This window comes from Pimephales promelas, chromosome 3 (genome assembly GCF_988280905.1).
Source record: "Pimephales promelas chromosome 3, fPimPro1.hap1.1, whole genome shotgun sequence".
NCBI classification, from domain to species: Eukaryota; Metazoa; Chordata; class Actinopteri; order Cypriniformes; family Leuciscidae; genus Pimephales; species Pimephales promelas.
This window is the reverse complement of record NC_142771.1, coordinates 27,971,661-27,990,074: the sequence shown is the minus strand read 5'-3', so window position 1 is coordinate 27,990,074 and position 18,414 is coordinate 27,971,661. Positions and strand designations below refer to the sequence as shown.

The 18,414-nt window shown below is 44.1% G+C and overlaps 1 protein-coding gene across 30 annotated transcripts in view; it reads left to right on the top strand.

The window, feature by feature from the left end:
• Window positions 1–18,414, top strand: part of srcin1a (SRC kinase signaling inhibitor 1a) — a 121,623-nt gene that overhangs the window by 83,177 nt on the left and 20,032 nt on the right. For 16 of the 30 annotated variants that reach the window (XM_089128686.1, XM_089128682.1, XM_089128676.1 and 13 more), the window contains 5 exons: window positions 1,068–1,160; window positions 10,041–10,168; window positions 10,790–10,810; window positions 12,434–12,594; window positions 17,871–18,046. In XM_089128686.1, coding sequence (XP_088984812.1) covers window positions 1,068–1,160; window positions 10,041–10,168; window positions 10,790–10,810; window positions 12,434–12,594; window positions 17,871–18,046 — 579 coding nt within the window. The remainder of the gene's footprint in view (window positions 1–1,067; window positions 1,161–10,040; window positions 10,169–10,789; window positions 10,811–12,433; window positions 12,595–17,870; window positions 18,047–18,414) is intronic. The other 14 variants (XM_089128684.1, XM_089128678.1, XM_089128655.1 and 11 more) reach the window with 6 other exon arrangements.

The window sequence follows — 18,414 nt, the reverse complement described above, 5'->3', positions numbered from 1 at the left end:
TGTTCTCATGATTTATTTTTATGAATAAAAATGTTTCAAAACATCCCATCCCCGTTCCATAATATTTAGGAGAACATTTAAAGCTATGGTATACGATGTTAAAAATCGAGACGGTAGGCGAGTTTTAAAAAACTCATCCTGCCCCTCCACACACACACCTGATCCCTGACGTATGTCTCGTTTGAGTTCACGTCAACGCAAGATTAGCAACACATGAAATGTTCTAAACTCCCCACCACCATAATACTACTAGTATTGCTAAGGTTTTCATAATTGTTATTGCAGCACGCAGCGCATCTTGTTCAAATTCCGATCGGCTCGAACAGAAACCTCGAACAAGAAATATAATTAATTTGACCCGTGATAGGCGATGCTAAACGGCTAACATTCCAATGCCGATCAAACTGATAAAAAGCCACGTAACACGTCACACCATAAAAGAACAAATAAATGTTTACCTGCTCGACAAAAAGTCATCCGTGTCAGCGTCGTTTTCAGTCCCAGATCTCCCTGAAGCTTTCTCCAACGGTCAATGAAGGACGCTATATTTATCCTACTTAGATTCCGGCGTTCTTCACATTTCTATTTAATCTCTGATCTTTCCTCCACAGACTTTCTCTTGCGTCCAAACTTTACAGTAGGGGCAAGCAGGGGCCGCTTGCTGTTGTCGTTTATATTTTTATCCATTGCTTTATCCATTGCTGATCTGACGCTACTAGCTAGCTACCATAGACAATCTGTCAGCTGTTTGCTCGCGCACGGAGGAGGGCCAGGCGGAGTTTCAAGTGGAGCTGGTGATTGGATGAGAGCAGTTGACCAATATAAGCTGTGCAGCCGCACAGCTTACATTGGTCAACTTTTCTGCGGCTGTACAGCCAATAGAGTGAATGGATTTTTTCGTTCTTTTTTCTATTCATATTGTTCGGATTGTACTATATAACCATAACCAGCATCTAAACGAGGATATTAATAATGAACAATCTTTGAAATCGTATACCCTAGCTTTCAGTGAAAACCGCTGGAAAATTAAAAAGTGTAACTTATCAATGTTTTGTTTGTCTTGTTAGCAGGGATCGTATGGAGGCAATGGAGAAGCAGATAGCCAGTCTGACTGGACTGGTTCAGAGCGTCCTAACCCGAGCACCAGACAGCGACAGCACGTAAGACGTACACCCACAGAGCCATCTATGATTCATTTACATGAAACCAGAGCCAATCAGATGCTCATTCACACTGAAAAAAAACAACCTATACAAGTCATCTCACTCATGCAGACCATCAGCCATGACAGGCTTCTGATGTGGCAATCTCATTAAACATTTGACACATAAAGGTCATTGCACATGGTACGGAGTAAGTGCGATTTCCCAGGTCAACTTATTTTATGGGGAAATATCACTTTTTTGGTGATTAATGGCACCAATAAATGGCATTTAAGTAAGTTTTTGTCATGCAGCATGAAAAGCAGTATTTACTCTATTTAAATCAGAGATGCAGCATGTTTTTGCTCTCTAGCAGCTAAAGCAGTAGTGAGTACTGTTATACTAACACGGTCCATACTACCTCTCATGTGTACCTGCGTACCTTGTGAAATGCACTTAACAAAAATACCAGTTTACATGATGCAATAAACCATTTCACACATACTCAGTGTTGTTAGCATGGAACCATTTTGCTTTCATGCAGTAATATCCTAAGCTCTCATGTTTGCTATGTAGCCATCGGCTTTTCTTATGTTTCAAACACTTGTCAATATGTCTTCACTTGCTGGATTTTAAGTGCTTGTATTGAAATTGTGTGTGCTGGTGGTATTTTCCTTTTTGTCCTGCGGTCGCCATGAGTCTCTTTGTACTGGTGTTTTGATGTTGCTGTCATTCACAAGTCATTCACGCCAACTTATTTGACAGTATGTAAGGAAATTATTATTATTTCGATAATTACCTACAAAAGAGAGTGTTGAGGTCAAAGTGTCGAGTAGAGACTTAGAAATAAATGAGACAAAGACAAAATTCAGTAAATAGCGTTGATAGTTAATATTAGGTAGAGTTAGGATAGAAGCCGTTGACGCAAAACTACGCCTGATGCAAAAACTGTTGCTTAGTGAAGTAGTTTGAAGTTGTATTTTTTTAAATAGACATTTTTTTTTATAAATCAGACAATCACAGTGCAAACATGTTCACTTGTTTTTTTAGAAGGATTTTGTTTCAAATCTTTGTTTCAGTTTTGTGCTCATAATTGCGATTTGGTGTGAATACAGCTGGTCTTAAAGATAGTGTGAGTCAGTAGGTCTTACTGAATCCCTGGGCGTCCATTGCTCATTCTTTTACATCATCAAAGCCAGTTGTGGTGGAACATACCTTTTGAAGTTCTCTTACGAGAGGTTCTCTCGTATTGCGTAAGCTAGCTTACGCTACGGGAAAGATTCATCTTTGCTGAGAAGTTGAAGCCAAAAAATTATTCCATAATTTTGTAATCATTGTCAACGCAGTCTCTTCTGAGGCAGACCATGAGCGGGCTAGCTAGCGGCTCATTGGTTCGCTCAGAGAGAATGCACGAACCTATGGGAGAGCGGCGCTGAGTCCGCGGCCAATGAGCGGACGGCGCTCGCTTACTGCGTCACAGCCCGCCAAAAGGGGCGTGGCTACAGTGTATAAAGGTCGCTCTCCCAGCTCGTTCGTTGATTCTGTTCATTTCAGCGAGCTACACGCATCCGCTGTTCTGGGAAGAAGCCGCCGTCGTTGAGAAGGCACCGTCTAGCGAGCTCCGGAGTCTGAGGAAGCCGGCCGTCTGCCACCTTCAGCCGCCCAGCAAGCTAGCGCCATCCGACGCGTATCCTTTTTACTATTCCATATTCCTAAAAGAGCCGAGCGTTTTTTTCAAGATGCCTCGTATTTCCTGCGGCTCATGCCGCTCTTCACTCGAGGAAGGAGACCGCTTCTGCGTTCTCTGTTTCGGAGTGGAACACGCAGAGCTCGCCCTCGCCAACGGAGGATGCGACCACTGCGAGGACCTGCCTCCGTCTTCCCTGCGGGCTCGACTACAGGCAGTCAGAACCGCTCCCGCGCCGCCTCTCACTTCGCCGCGGAAAAAGATACGCCGCTCCCAGAGGCCGCCGGAGCCCCCTGCGGATCCATGTGGGCCGCCGCCGCCGCCCACCGACCGCTCTCCCTCTCCGCCCCTGCCGGACTTACAGTTGGCGCCGTATGGCCGCTCTGTCGCCTCCGACGACACCGCGGATGAGAAGGACTCTTGTTCGCTGCACCCTTCTGACAGCGAGGATTGGTCGTCGATCGGCTCATCGACGAGAGAGTCTGCGGGGACCCGCGCCGGCATCGAGGATGGACTATCGCGCCTCCTTTCGCAGGCCATCTACCGCCTGGGTCTCGAGTGGTCTCCTCCCCCAGAGCAACCACCGAACCGGCGCCCGGCCCCCGCCTGCAGCCGGGCTGCACCATTCCTGCCTGAGCTTCACTTCGAGCTCACTAAATCCTGGAATGCCCCTCTTTCGGCTCTTATCCGCCCCGAGGGGTCCGCTTCGCTCAGTGGACGGAGCCGCCGAGATGAGTTATACTGCCATGCTGCCCGCGCCTTTGACGCCGCCGAACAGGCCGCCTCAGCGCTGCATTCCATCCAGGCGCTCCAGAGCGACATCTCGTGCGAGATGGCGAACAGCGGTAGGAACCCGCCCATCCTTTCGGATCTGAGAAGCGCGACGGATCTTCCCTTCGCGTCACTAAAGCCGCCGCACAAGCCTTGGGAAAATGCATGGCCGCCCTCGTTGTCACTGAGAGACACTTGTGGCTCACGCTCACCGATATGGGAGATTCAGAACGCGCCCTGTTCCTCAACGCGCCTATATCTCCTACCGGGCTCTTCGGATCTGCCGTCACGGGCATCGTTGACCGCTTCTCCGAGGTACAGAAAGCGACTCAGGCCATGAATCTGTTCTTGCCCCGCCGCTCTAGTTCTTCGACAGGCCGCTCTCACGAGCCTCCTGCCAGAACCCCACAACAGCGCCCGCCTCAGCAAGCTCAGCAGCGCCTGCCTCAGCAAGCTCAGCAGCCCCAGCGTAGACAGGGCGGCCGCCCTCGCTCTCGCTCAGACAGCCGCCGCAGACAGCCTCCTCCAGGGGGCCTCGACCCAAGATCGCGCTGAGGCCCGATCAACTGAAGTCTGCCTAGCACAGCTGAGAAAAGGACGGCTTTCTCCCGCTGCGGCCGGATCGCCGTAAAAGCTTCGCCCACTGTTAGTCCCCGTTCACCGCTGACTGCAGTAGTGTTTACCGCCACAAACAAGCCGGTTTCCCTGCCCGCTTGCGAGCGTCTAAATGCCGTTTTCACGGCTACCCAGAGAGTTCACAAAAAGAGCATAAAAGCCTCAAGTGTAATAAATGTGCCCACAAGCATGTGCTCACGTACACACACAAGCACCTTATGCCCAGGGTCTCACAGAGCCCATTCTCACGGAGCGAGCACTTCCGCTCCAGTAGCAGAGAACATAAGCACGCCCACGAGCCCGTGCGCGTGTCCCCCCTCTGCCCGCTCTGTCACACGGCCCATAAAACTCCTCTCTGAGTGTAAGTCCCGTTGCCACCCACATTATAAGCGTGCCCACACACAGTGTCCAGCCCGCGATGTGCAGCAATCAGGGCGAAATATCCATTCAACCGCTTACGAAGCGTGGGAAGCCATCCCCGGCATCTCCCCGTGGGTTTTTAGCATAATAAAGAATGGTTATCGATTACAGTTTCGTCGCCGCCCGCCACGCTCGCGCGTGCGGCTCGAATCCACTGTCAGCTGCCCGCTATGAACACGCTTCGCTTAGAAATAGCCAAGCTACTGCAGAAGGGCGCTATAGAGAGAGTCCCACCATCTATGACCGAGTCGGGGTTTTTTACGGCCGTTATTTTCTGGTTCCCTAGAAAGACGGCGGCCTCAGGCCGATCTTAGATCTCAGGGCTTTGAACAAAGCGCTCATTAGAGACCGTTCAAAATGCTCACAGTCAGGAAACTCCTCGCGCACGTCCGCCAGGGGGACTGGTTCATCTCTCTAGACCTGAAAGACGCCTATTTTCAGATCCAGATAAGCCCTCATCACAGGCCATTCCTACGTTTCGCCTTCGAGGGTCAAGTTTATCAGTATGCCGTTCTCCCGTTCGGCCTATGCTTAGCACCCCGTACGTTCACGAAGTGCATGGATACAGCGCTCGCCCCCCTGCTAAGTCAAGGGCTGCGCATACTGAATTATCTGGACGAATGGCTGATTCTAGCAGATTCCCAGACGGAGCTGCTGTCGCACTGCACAGTTCTCCTCTACCATCTGGAAACGCTGGGACTCTCTGTCTACTGGACAAAGAGCTCTCTCCAGCCCAGTCAAACTATTTCGTTCCTTGGAATAGATTTGAACGCTATCACGATGACGGCTCGCTTATCCACACAGTGCGCGCGCCGTGTTCAGCGACTGGCCGCCTCTTTTCAGATGGGTGCCCATACATCCCTGAAATCGCTTCAGAGGATGCTGGGTCATATGGCTTCAGCCTCCGCTGTGCTACAGCTGGGTCTTCTGCACATGCGCCCCCTTCATCTCTGGTTAAAGAGCCGCGTATCCCACCACGAGTGGACGACGGGCCGCCAGATGATCAGGATTACTCAGACAGGTATCACTGCACTGCAGCCATGGGCAGTAAGCGAGTGGTTTCAGAGGGGCGTTACCATGGGAACCTTCTCTCGCCGGAAAGTTATCTCGACAGACGCATCCAACTCGGGTTGGGGAGCGGTTTGCGAGGGCTCACCGGCCGCCGGCCAGTGGTCGAGCCACGAGAGTTCCTTACACATAAACTGTCTGGAAATGATCGCGGTCGAGAACGCGCTGCTATGCTTCCTCCCGCGCATAAACGGTCACCACGTCCTGATTCGCTCCGACTATATGGCCGTGGTATCATACATCAACCGTCAGGGCGGCGTCAGATCCAAGAATCTCTTCATCTGACACGCCGCATCCTATTGTGGTCCCAGAGTCACCTGCTATCGCTCAGAGCGACGCACGTGCCGGGCCATCTGAACGACGGTCCAGACAGGCTGTCCAGGAACCTGGTCTCCCCGGAGAATGGTCCCTGCACACTCAAACAGTCCAAACACTGTGGCGCCTATTCGGCAGAGCGGAGATAGATCTTTTCGCGTCAGAAGAGAACGCTTACTGCCCAATATTCTTTTCAAGAGTGAGGACGCGCTAGCCCAGGATTGGCCCCGCCGCCCGCTCTATGCTTTTCCCCCGATTTCTCTGCTACCGCAGGTCTTTCAGAGAATCAGGGACTCACGCCACTCGGTGCTCCTCATAGCCCCGCGCTGGGAGAATCAGATTTGGTTCCCGGAGCTAACGCGGCTGTCACAGACAGCCCCGTGGCCCATTCCAATCAGTGCAGATCTCCTCACTCAAGCCCGCGGCTCGATCTGGCATCCCCATCCACAGCGCTGGGCGCTTCATGCATGGGTGACCAACGACTACGCGTCGAATTGCCAGAAGGGGTTTTGAACACGATCTAACACGCCAGAGCGGATTCTACCAGAAAGCTCTATGCTGCAAAATGGTCTGTGTTCTCCAAATGGTGCACCGACATGAATTTGGACCCACGGACGTGCGAGGTTTCGTCTTGCTAGTGTTCCTTCAGGAGATGCTGGATAAGGGCAGGTCCCCATCCACTCTTAAGGTTTACGTGGCAGCCGTCGCGGCGTTCGCTGAACCCCGGCGCGCCCAGTCTCTGGGCAAAGACGAGCTAATCATCCGCTTCCTCAGGGGAGCCAGAAGGATGAACCCCCCTCGCCCCCCCTACGGTGCCGGTCTGGGATCTTTCTATAGTTCTTGAAGCTCTGAAAGCCTCACCGTTTGAACCACTTGAGTCCGTGGAGCTAAAATACCTCTCGTAAAAACCGTTCTTCTGACGGCTCTCGCCTCAGTAAAACGTGTGGGGGACATTCACGCGCTGTCTTCGAGCGCCGCGTGCCTAGAGTTTGGACCGAGTGACTCCATAGTCATTCTAAAGCCTAGACACGGTTATGTTCCAAAAGCGATTGGTACCCCTTTCAGGGCGCAAGTGATCTCTCTATCGGCGCTGCCTGCATCCGATAGCGAACGTGACGCTGACCGCCTCTGCCCGGCTCGGGCTATCAGAGTGTACACTACACGCGTTGCCGCGTTCAGACGCTCGGAGCAGCTGTTTGTGTCGTTCGGTGGCCGCACCAAGGGACTAGCCGCCTCGAAACAGACCCTATCCAGGTGGATAGTAGACGCGATTGCCTCTGCTTATGCCGCTAAAGACCTGCCTTGCCCTCTGGGCATCAGGGCTCATTCCACCAGAGGCATGGCCTCATCGTGGGCATGGTCCTGCGGGATTTCCATCCACGACATTTGTGTGGCTGCGGGATGGGCCTCCCCCTCCACCTTTGTCAGATTTTACAACTTGGAAGTTCCAGCCTTACAGGCTAAAATTCTGGCGGTCTAGTACTCACAGCCCTCCTATAGAAGCCGCACTATCGGGAGTTCCATCACAACCGGCTCACCCCTTGTGTTCCCCTATGTGCTTATGCATTAGCCTACACATCACGGCCCGCCTTCGCCGGCCGCCTTGGGCGTTTTTGCACTAGATAGTAACGGCCGCTATGCTGGCCGCCGTATTATCTTCATCCACTTATAGATTCCCCCGGTGTTCCCCTGGGATGCTTAGTGGTTACTTAGCGCGCACGGCGTTGACCAGGTGTTCCCGTAGCGTAAGCTAGCTTACGCAATACGAGAGAACCTCTCGTAAGAGAACGAATCGGTTACCTAACGTAACCTCGGTTCTCTCTAGATGAGGGAACGAGTATTGCGTTCCCGGCCGTGCTTGCGCCACTAGCGTTTCGCTTCATGCTACAGAATCAACGAACGAGCTGGGAGAGCGACCTTTATACACTGTAGCCACGCCCCTTTTGGCGGGCTGTGACGCAGTAAGCGAGCGCCGTCCGCTCATTGGCCGCGGACTCAGCGCCGCTCTCCCATAGGTTCGTGCATTCTCTCTGAGCGAACCAATGAGCCGCTAGCTAGCCCGCTCATGGTCTGCCTCAGAAGAGACTGCGTTGACAATGATTACAAAATTATGGAATAATTTTTTGGCTTCAACTTCTCAGCAAAGATGAATCTTTCCCGTAGCGTAAGCTAGCTTACGCAATACTCGTTCCCTCATCTAGAGAGAACCGAGGTTACGTTAGGTAACCGATTCGTTTTCGATTATAAAGGTAGCTAGTTCAATATGAATCTCAGTAGATTATTGGGTTGAATACCTCAGTTCTAATACACTACCATCCAAAAGTTTGGGATCTGTTTTATTAGAAATAGGCCTAAGTCTCTTATGCTCATCAAGGCTGCCTTTATTTGATCAAAAATGTGATGTCATTACTCTAGTCTTCAGTTTCACATGATCCTTCAGAAATCATTCTAACATGATGATTTGCTGCTAAAGAAACATGTTGAAAACATTTGTGCTGCTTTTTCAAGATTCTTTAATTAATAGAAATCAATATAATTATTTTGAAATTTAAGTCTTTTGTAACATTCTAAATGTCTTTACTGACTCTTTTAATCATTTTAATGGATCATTGCTGAATAAAATTATGAATTTTACCACAAACTTTGGAATGGTAGTGAACATGTTTGAACAGTTTTATAGGTTGAATTAAGATGTGTTACTCAGAGGAATTGTTAAGTGTGTAGCAGTAGCAGTGCCTTGGTAGAGTAAAGCAAGATATAGCATAGCGTGGTAACACTTTAGAATACGGTTCCTTCGTTAATGAATAACTACACAAGAACTAATGAGTAACACAATATTAACAATCTAGTAACTATTATTAACTAACAAGAAACTCTGATTAACGAACTACTAAGTAATATCGCACAGACGAAAGTGGTAGTTCACTATTAAGTAATCAATAACTACTATTTTTTCAATACTTCCCAGAGAACTACTGAAAAGTTTATTAACAATCTAGTAACTACTATTAACTAAAATAAATTCTTATTAACGAATTAGTAAGTAATAGCTCACAGATGAAAGTGTTACTAGATACTTCTGTGGGAGTTACTAATTATTTGGATTCGTATTATAAAGTGAAGATCATTGGAACTAACTAATTACTCAAGTGTTACTAAAGACATTTTCTAAAAGTATACTAAAGTTCACCAAAAATCTCAAACGGTTGCACAAATCATGACTAGATCATGTAGTAACACTTGAGTAATTACTAGTTAGTTCCAATGATCTTCACTTTATAATACGGATCCAAATAATTAGTAACTCCCACAGAAGTATCTAGTAACACTTTCATCTGTGAGCTATTACTTACTAATTATTTGGATCCGTATTATAAAGTGAAGATCATTGGAACTAACTAGTAATTACTCAAGTGTTACTACATGATCTAGTCATGATTTGTGCAACCGTTTGAGATTTTTGGTGAACTTTAGTATACTTTTAGAAAATGTCTTTAGTAACACTTGAGTAATTACTAGTTAGTTCCAATGATCTTCACTTTATAATACGAATCCAAATAATTAGTAATTCCCACAGAAGTATCTAGTAACACTTTCATCTGTGAGCTATTACTTACTAATTCGTTAATAAGAATTTATTTTAGTTAATAGTAGTTACTAGATTGTTAATAAACTTTTTCAGTAGTTCTCTGGGAAGTATTAAAAAAATAGTAGTTATTGATTACTTAATAGTGAACTACCACTTTCGTCTGTGCGCTATTACTAGTTCGTTAATCAGAGTTTCTTGTTAGTTAATAATACTTACTAGATTGTTAATATTGTGTTACTCATTAGTTCTTGTGTAGTTATTCATTAACGAAGGAACCGTATTCTAAAGTGTTACCCATAGCGTAACCCATTATTAGGCTCGGAGGAGGCCAGTGTAGTATAGCTGTAGAACAGTGCATGCTAGAGTAGTGTAGTGTCAGTGTAGTGTTAGGTGCTGTAGTACAGTAGTAGTATCATGGCTGTATGATCCTCAGATGCGGCCTGCTGCGTCTCTGCATGATGGCGGGCTGCCCTCCGGACCAGGGGGCGGACTTTTCACGGCCCTTCCCTTTCTCTTCCAGCGAGAAGACCGAATCCACCAGCGACGGCTCCGCCACAGGAAGTGAGTCCAGCTACTTCTCTATGGTTGTCCAGAGCAGTCGTGAGGCAAAACTAATGTCTGCTATCTTTAATACTGTGTGTTCTTAGTAGATCAGGCTGGCCCAAGTTTGAAACACTGATGATCTCAAACAGGCCTTTGGCTTGGATGTTTTAAAACAACCAGACATGACATTCTTTATCAGAGTTCACTTGAACGAAGGTGTGTTCACTCCTTTGTTCTTCTTTGTCAGAATATCCTTCATGTTTTCATGGATAGAGTAGACTTCAGTACTTTTTTTTTCCGTTTTCAATTTTGTTTTTCCTCGCTCTCCTTCTCAAATCTGCAACGGGTGTCCTCAGAGAACGTCTTCTGAGTGGTCAGCCCTTCAGAGGCTGCTGCTATAGATCTTTGATTTTCTAGATTTGTCTTTGAAGATTCTTGTCGTTTTGAGAGGTGAGAACTCGCTAAATCGACTCGCGCCTCAGTAAAGGGCCATCGAAAGGGTATCCCATGAGGGTTTCCCAAGTGTCTCCCCCTTTGAATCTGATCTACAACGGGTCCCATTCAGCACTCTGTTTCTTTACTTCATTATGCCTATTTAGTTAACTGGAACAAGCTGACAGCTTCTACTGTATGTTACAGCTGGCCGGCTGAAGAAGAAAGGTAGCCTTGTCTCTGCTATCTCATGTTTAATGTGCATTGGCGTGTCTTTCCCGGTGTATGTACTGTGCGTGTCTGTTTTCACGAAAATGTGATTCTTCTGCTTATTTAATGCCTGTTCCCACTGTAGCTTTTTACAGTATCTATCCTCTATGGTCTGCCTGCACTAAATATTTCTCTCCCTCAGTCTGTTTTCTCTCCTAAACTTGACACATTCACACAATGAAAGATTTTCCTAATCTTAGGGAATCAGTACATGTCCCCCTTTGTTAAAAACGACTGACTGGAGAGTGCTGGCTGGTATTCCTCACTAACGGCATGTTCCTCAGTGGACCCTGGAGGTGACGACATGCTTTGTGTGTGTGTGGGTTAGTGTATCTCTGTCTGAAAACACAAGGAAGGATGGGTGTAGAGCAAAAGCGCTAAATCCGGTTTCTGGAGATCTTCCTTCCCGCAGAGTTTAGCTTCAATCCTAATCAAACGCACACAATCCAGCTAGTCAAGGTCATGGGGTTCACTTGATTGAAATTACAGCCAGCTGTTTTAGACAGGGCTGGAAATAATGATGTTTTCTTTCTCCTGGGAAGTTCCTCCTTACAAGTTCGGAAATCGTAATTATGACATGAAGTGATTTTGGTCGAATAAACTCACTGGGCAATTTTATATTTCTTTCTCTTTATTTTCACTTACCAACTTAGACAGAAAGCTTTTTAGAGATAATGAAACAAAATAAAGAGCAAAGGATGCAAATTAGGTGTGTAATTTTATCATCCCGTGCTTTCATGGAGAATGATGGGAAATGCACATTGGTCTCCTTGCTAAATATTTTTCTGGCAAACTTTATAGTTATTCAAATTTAGTATGCAGAATATGTAGAAACTATATTGCACCATTAACATTCAAAGCGTATTATGAATAGTAAATATCTGCTGTAATTATTTAATTGACCTGCCCTCAACTTGAAATGTTTGGGCTTATGTGATTTTCAGGTGGGAAATATCACAGTTTCCACAAAAATATTAATCTGCACATTACTGTTTTCACCATTGATAAAAATAAGACATTTTTCTTGAGAAGTAAATCATCACATTAGAATGGTGTTTGAAGGATCATGTGATCAAAAAAATAGAAAACAGTTTTTTAACTGTATTTTGATCAAATAAAAATAGTTCTTTCAAAAACTAAAATCCTATCAATTTTAACTGTTTGCTTTTTGCATATTAATTATTTTTTTGCTAGTGTTGTGTAAAAGTAAATCAGGAGTATTTACATATGATTATCCACTGATTCATTCACAATATTCCATATTGTGTTTTTACCTTATATGTGTGAGATCGCAATAGCAATTGTCTAACTTGGCTGTAGGAGCTTCCCAGGTGCACTTGAAGACATTATTTACTAAAAATCTATGAAATTAATGACTTAATGGTTGCATTCATTGCTACATGAACGCAGCAGAAACTCTGTTGGAAGGTCGAACTCTAGAAGCAGGACTAAATAATGCTGGTTTAGAAGGTGTAGATGGGTAAGTGCGAACTAATTTATATTTAATTGAGTGTCTTTCAAGCTCACAGTGTTGATTTTCTCTTTCTTTTTTCTTTTTTTGTCCTGTGTTGTGCTTATTAGCACTGACTCCATCTGCCCCGCTGGCACTGATGCCTCCGCCTTCATCTGGGGGCTCTCAGGCCTCCACCGTCTCCAGGCTACAGATGCAGCTTCACCTGCACGACTTACAACAGAACGCCACCGATCTGCGCAAACAGCTTTCACAGCTCCGTAAAATGCAGGTAACACTTCACACGAAAACATACAATCTCATGCAATGCCGTGCACTAAACAGGCATGACGCGATGAAGCGGCATGCGATAAATTACATCTCTTTCATGTTTATCTGAGTTTTTGTCTTCACTGCGGGTGACCGTCCGAATCCTGCTCCGCATAGCTGGATATTAAAACATTTCATTAAACCTCAAAGGTCTTCTGATTGGCTGTCATTTAATGGCTTATTGTGGCATTTAGCTCTAAAACAAGTCAAGTCACATTAATAAACAAGAAAATAACAGTGTTAATGTTGCATAATTCATCAATTATGAAACAAATTCAATTCAGCTTTAAGCAGCTCTACAGAAGACAATAGTGTCATTATTCAGCTCAGTGTTGTTGAGGACACAAACATTTCCTAATGCTCAAAACTTTATAATTTCACTCCTGTCTATTGAGCACACAACGCTTACAGGATCAATGGAAATGGTCACACATTGCACAAAATCCTGCCCCAAATCACTTTATTTTGATAGCTATTATACATTATGATTGTTAAATTTTTGAACTGCTCAATCGTAGAAACACACTGTGGCACAGTTGGAAGGTCAGGCATTGACATATCATCACAAGACCTCTCGAAATTGGAGTTATTGATGATGTACCGCTGTAATTTTGAAAACTTAATGCATACCTGAGGTCGGAATGTGGCATGACGCAAATCCAATTGCCTGTTACACCTCAGGTGTGGATTAAAATTTCAACACTCAAGCAGTTCAGAGTCAATTATTCCACGGAAATCACTTGCACATGTGCTTATCACTAGACATTGGTTTCCATTCCTAAAACATTCTTCGAAGTTAACTGTAACGTGGTCAGCAAACCTGTAAATACTTGGTAGCCATATTAATCAGCACCTTGAAATGTGTGGTAATCAATCAGAATCAAAAACCTAGCAATGCTGAGGTATGAAGGATTGTACTAACCTGCATGTCACACTGCAAACCATCTCGATGTTTGCCTGCTGACACAAAAGACGATTTAAGGAGGTGATACAGAAGGTGGTACAGAAGGTGCAGACGGCAGGAACAGCAGCCCTGATTTGTAGTCTTCACGTTATCTCACGGTGTGATTTATTTACACACAGCAGGGTTTTAAAGCAGATTTTTTGCTTTATGTCCTGTTGGAGCTCAGTGTGTGTGTGTGGTGTGGAGGAAGAAATTCATTGTTAAGAGTTCAGTATGGAAAGTTAGTGTGCATTGCACACTTCTACATTCAAAACCAAAGGACTGGATGATAAAATCAAACCTGTTCAAATGTTTTTGAGCATTTTAATTGTGTTTCTGATGTTATTAATAAGATACAAAGATAGAGTAGGGTCTAAAAGTCGGAGACCACTTTGAACGGATTGGATCCAAAATAACACAAAATGACTCAAAGAATAAGTTTGCTGGTTTATCAAACAGCTTTGCGTTGTTACAATATCTCCAGTATATAAATGAACAATGTGCACTTTGTTGTGTTACCTTCACTAATATTATTTGTCTGCAGAAAAAGTCGAACACCACATAACGAATCTCATGGTTGAAAATTCCATATAAACCTGGAAATAAATGATTTTAGTCTCTGTAGAGCCTTCATTTCCAGTTTCTCTACTCTGTTTATTTAGAGAGACTTCCAAAAACATTAAAAAGTCTTACTGACCACACACATTTGAAAAGTAGGGTATACACAGAGCATATTTTAGAACCATGACTATAAAAATGTTAAGTCATAGAAGTTCATTTATCAAAAACGTGTGGGAACACTGTATTTATTATAAGTGAGTGTGAGTGTGTGTATTTATGTGTAAGCAAGCATGTTCAACTAGTCATTCATTTCCCGGTTGCTGCTGTGTGTGAATCACTCCTATAGCGGTGAAGGTAATAACTCTTAATATCATACTCAATGATGAGATGGTGTGGGCCAGCAGGGATGCAAAGATGGAGAGAGAGAGAGAGAGAGAGAGAGAGAGAGAGAGAGAGAGAGAGAGAGAGAGGGTGCTGGCCTCAAATCAAGTCAGCTTTTCAGTCAGCAGTGCTTTAATGAAAACTGACTGGGGAATGATAGCAACCAGTGTGATTCATGAGTGAACACCTGCATCTCACCCGTGAACTCTCTAAATAAACAGAGTAGAAAAAGTGAAAATGAAGGCTCTACAGAGACTGTCTGGAGCAAGAAAATGTGATATTTTGTACGACAGAGTTCACATGATTAATGCAACTATTTTGCTTATTCGATTAGGGACGGAAAGACTGCAGAATCTTAAATATTCCTTATTGTTTCTTTTTCAAAATCTTTTATTTCCAGGTTTATATGGAATTTTTTAACCATGAGATTTGTTATGTGGTGTTAGACTTTTGGACCCTTCTGTATTTCTAAAAATAGGTCAGTGTAGGCCATGTAGCCATTCAAAATCTGCATTTGCAAAATAAACACAATCCCATGCAAAAACTGCACTCTTTTTTTCAGTTAAAGCCCTATTATGTTATTTTTTGAAATTTTGCTCTCGGGGTCCCCCTACAGTTGGGAAACAGTATTGTCTTCTACTCCTGTTGTAAAATCTGTCATGGTTACACTAGGGAATACACGCGTGCGTTTGTTGACAAGCGATACCCCCGAACTCTGCAGAAGGAAGGAGTTCTCACATCTTTGGCAGACTGCCAGTGTTGGGTGTGAAATGCCTTCATCCCAGGTACATTGGCATATATTTCATGTTTTATGAATATAGTTTCATGGGCCTTATTTTTTTCAAACGTCAAAAAATCGCGTAGCTCACGTTTACAAGCCAGCGTCTTTATAGTGACGTTAGCCTATTGGCTACTGTTTTACATAATGGATATGCTAATTCAGTTCAATGTTTGTTGGTAAATAATAGCCATGTTGTCAATATTATTATATCAAGCTAGCATAAGCCCCTTTCACACAGTGCGTTGATCAAGGGAAATTGCCAGAACGCCTTCTGTGTGTTCATCGATGCCGGGTTGGGGACCTAGTAACATTGCCGGAATCAGTTCCGAAACGCGCGCTGTGTGAACAAAAGCCAGGACCAGTGCCGTAAGGGGTACACAATGCCCGCGTGCTCTGTTTCTGACGCACTTCACATTTGGTTTTACTTGCTGCTTCAGCCATGACAACATAAAGAGGAAAAAAAAAAACGCTCATTGGGCTCTCGCATCGGAATTTGAGGAAGTGACGTATGCCGTAAAGCGGTCAAATTTTGTAGTTAGCGATAGAGACACCGTCACGCTATGGCAGATCTGTCATTCAACCTATTGTAAGTCGATGTACCATCTCCAGAGTTTTGGAAAAATATTATAAAGGTTGAAAAAACTACAGAGTGCTGCTTTAAAATACAATTTTAAAACAAGATACATTTACTGGAGAAGCAACACTAGATGAGACATTAAGACTTATTTTCATAAATTGTGTCTTGTACACTGTAAAAAATCATATGATCAATAAATTATAACAACATGTTTTTAACATTGCTTTAAATCACCAAAATAAGTTGGATTCTGGATTCAACTCGTTTTAATGCAATTCAACTTGAACTGACTTAAACATCCAAGTTGATTGTTCTTAAAAAAAATAATGGCAGCAACTTTTTTTACAGTATATTGTGTCTTACTGCACTGGCAGATTTGCAGATTCACTTGTTTTAAGTATAAAGAAGTGTAAAGTGTATTAAAGATCCAATCCATGAAAATCCTTAATATCTTATGCAATGCTACTTCTCTTGGTAAACTGGGAAAATAAGTCTGATTAAACTCATTGAGATGAATTTTTGCAGTTTAGGAACGTATAATAATCCACCCCAATTTTAGGGTGGATGTGAGTTGGAAGACTAAGAGGCAAATGGATGGAAGAATAGAGTAGATGTTGTGACAGTCCGGGAGCGCGCCGCATGGGGATGGAGAGATTGGTGTCAATTGCTTTGGTGTCGAGAGCCAAGCCACTGGTGTCATGACAACAGCAGATTGCTGAGTTAGACAATTACCTGCCTGAATGCCAGAGCTCGAGACACGGCCCCTGCCCTCATCCTGTTTCCTAGGAGACATGGATATGTTGAATAATGCATGAGACTCATAAATAATTCAGCTCGAGGAGGAACTACCACCAAACGGTACTAAAATCGGATTGCACACACACACATGTACAGTGCACAAAAACACCGTTTCACACACTTTTCTCATTATCGGCACTATGCAAGTGACAAAGTCCAGCCGGTTTTCCTCTCAGGGCAAACAAACACTGTGTGCAGAATGCTGACACATCACAAAATAATGGTGATGTCTGACATTCCAACTACCACAAGTCCTTCAACATACACTGATGTAAAATACTAGAAAATGGATGCGCATTTACAAAAAGTCATTACGGCATTTGAATTATATCCATCGTTAACACTATCAAGGACATGCTGTGCGAACACACTTATGCTCTATTCACACACAAACACACAATCTTGCAAGGTCAATTCTATGATACCTTCTCATTCAATGTGACAGCTGCATATGGTCAAAGACAGGTCAATGTTACGTATGAGTCATCTGATGGCTGTGTTGTGAAAGATTGTGACAGTTGACCTTCTGTAAAATGCTGAACATGAACCTGAACCTGAAACATCTGAAGACCGTAATGCTAAACAACCATTTATAGCCTTACACTTACCCTAGACTGGACGTGATTGGTTGAAATGAATGTTGCTCCTGGAACAATATAGGAAGGTAATCCAGGAACATGTCTTATTGTATAAATCACCTCAGAGCGGTGGTTCTCAAACTATTTGACTTTTAACTAAATATTTAAAGTATTCCTGCTGTAATTATGACAAATCTACTTATTTTCAAATTTTATTAACAGAAACGTAATGAATTAACTATATGATTCATTTTGTGATTCCATAAGTTTCAAGTGTTCTTTCAAGCGATTTGGAGAACGAATAGATGGATAGTTGTTGATTTAATGGTTTGTTTAAGCATTTCGATTTTGATTTTGTCAAAAGATTGTATGACCTCTAATTTTTTTGGAACACACAATGTTTCTTTAAGAAGTTTCTTCTGTATTTTTAATAATGTTTCCACTGTTTTTTGTCTGTACAATGAAAGTGGGCTTCAAAGATGTTGTGCCCCTCTTTAACTCTAACTGTATGGACAAAAACTGTGTTTGTTTGCATCTTGTCATTTTTGGATGAGCTATCCCTTTAAGCAAATGTAACAATGTTGTAGGTCATTCTTAAAATGTCTGTGTTTGTGTATAGTTGCAGAACCAGGACTCCATACGCAGTATGTTGAAGCGGACAGAGACCGAGCTGAGCCTGCGTCTGTCTGATGCCCTGAGGAAACAGGAAGACCCTCTCCAGAGACAGCGCCTTCTAGTGGAAGAGGAGAGACTCAAGTACCTGAACGAGGAAGAACTCATCATACAGCAACTGCAGTGCGTCTCACACACAATGTGTGCTCATAATGTGCTGATAATGCCGTTCTGGGGTGCTAGCGTAGTGCCATTGCTGCATAATGGGCAAAAAAAAATTCCAGTTATTTTTATTGCACAGGTTTTAATCAACTCATACCTGAAAGTGAAAATATGCATAGCAATGAGGTATAAACAGTCTCAGTTAAAGACCTGCAGACCCTCAACAACGGACCGCATTGCATTGATTTATTTTGTTCCAATTAAAGCCAGCGGGGTGACTAAATCCTCCTCTTCAACTCACTGCCAGATCAGTCGTGTTGCTTTTAATTGATAGTGGTTATTAAGTATAGCTAACTGCCAGTTGATGCGATTCAATTATTAACGTGACG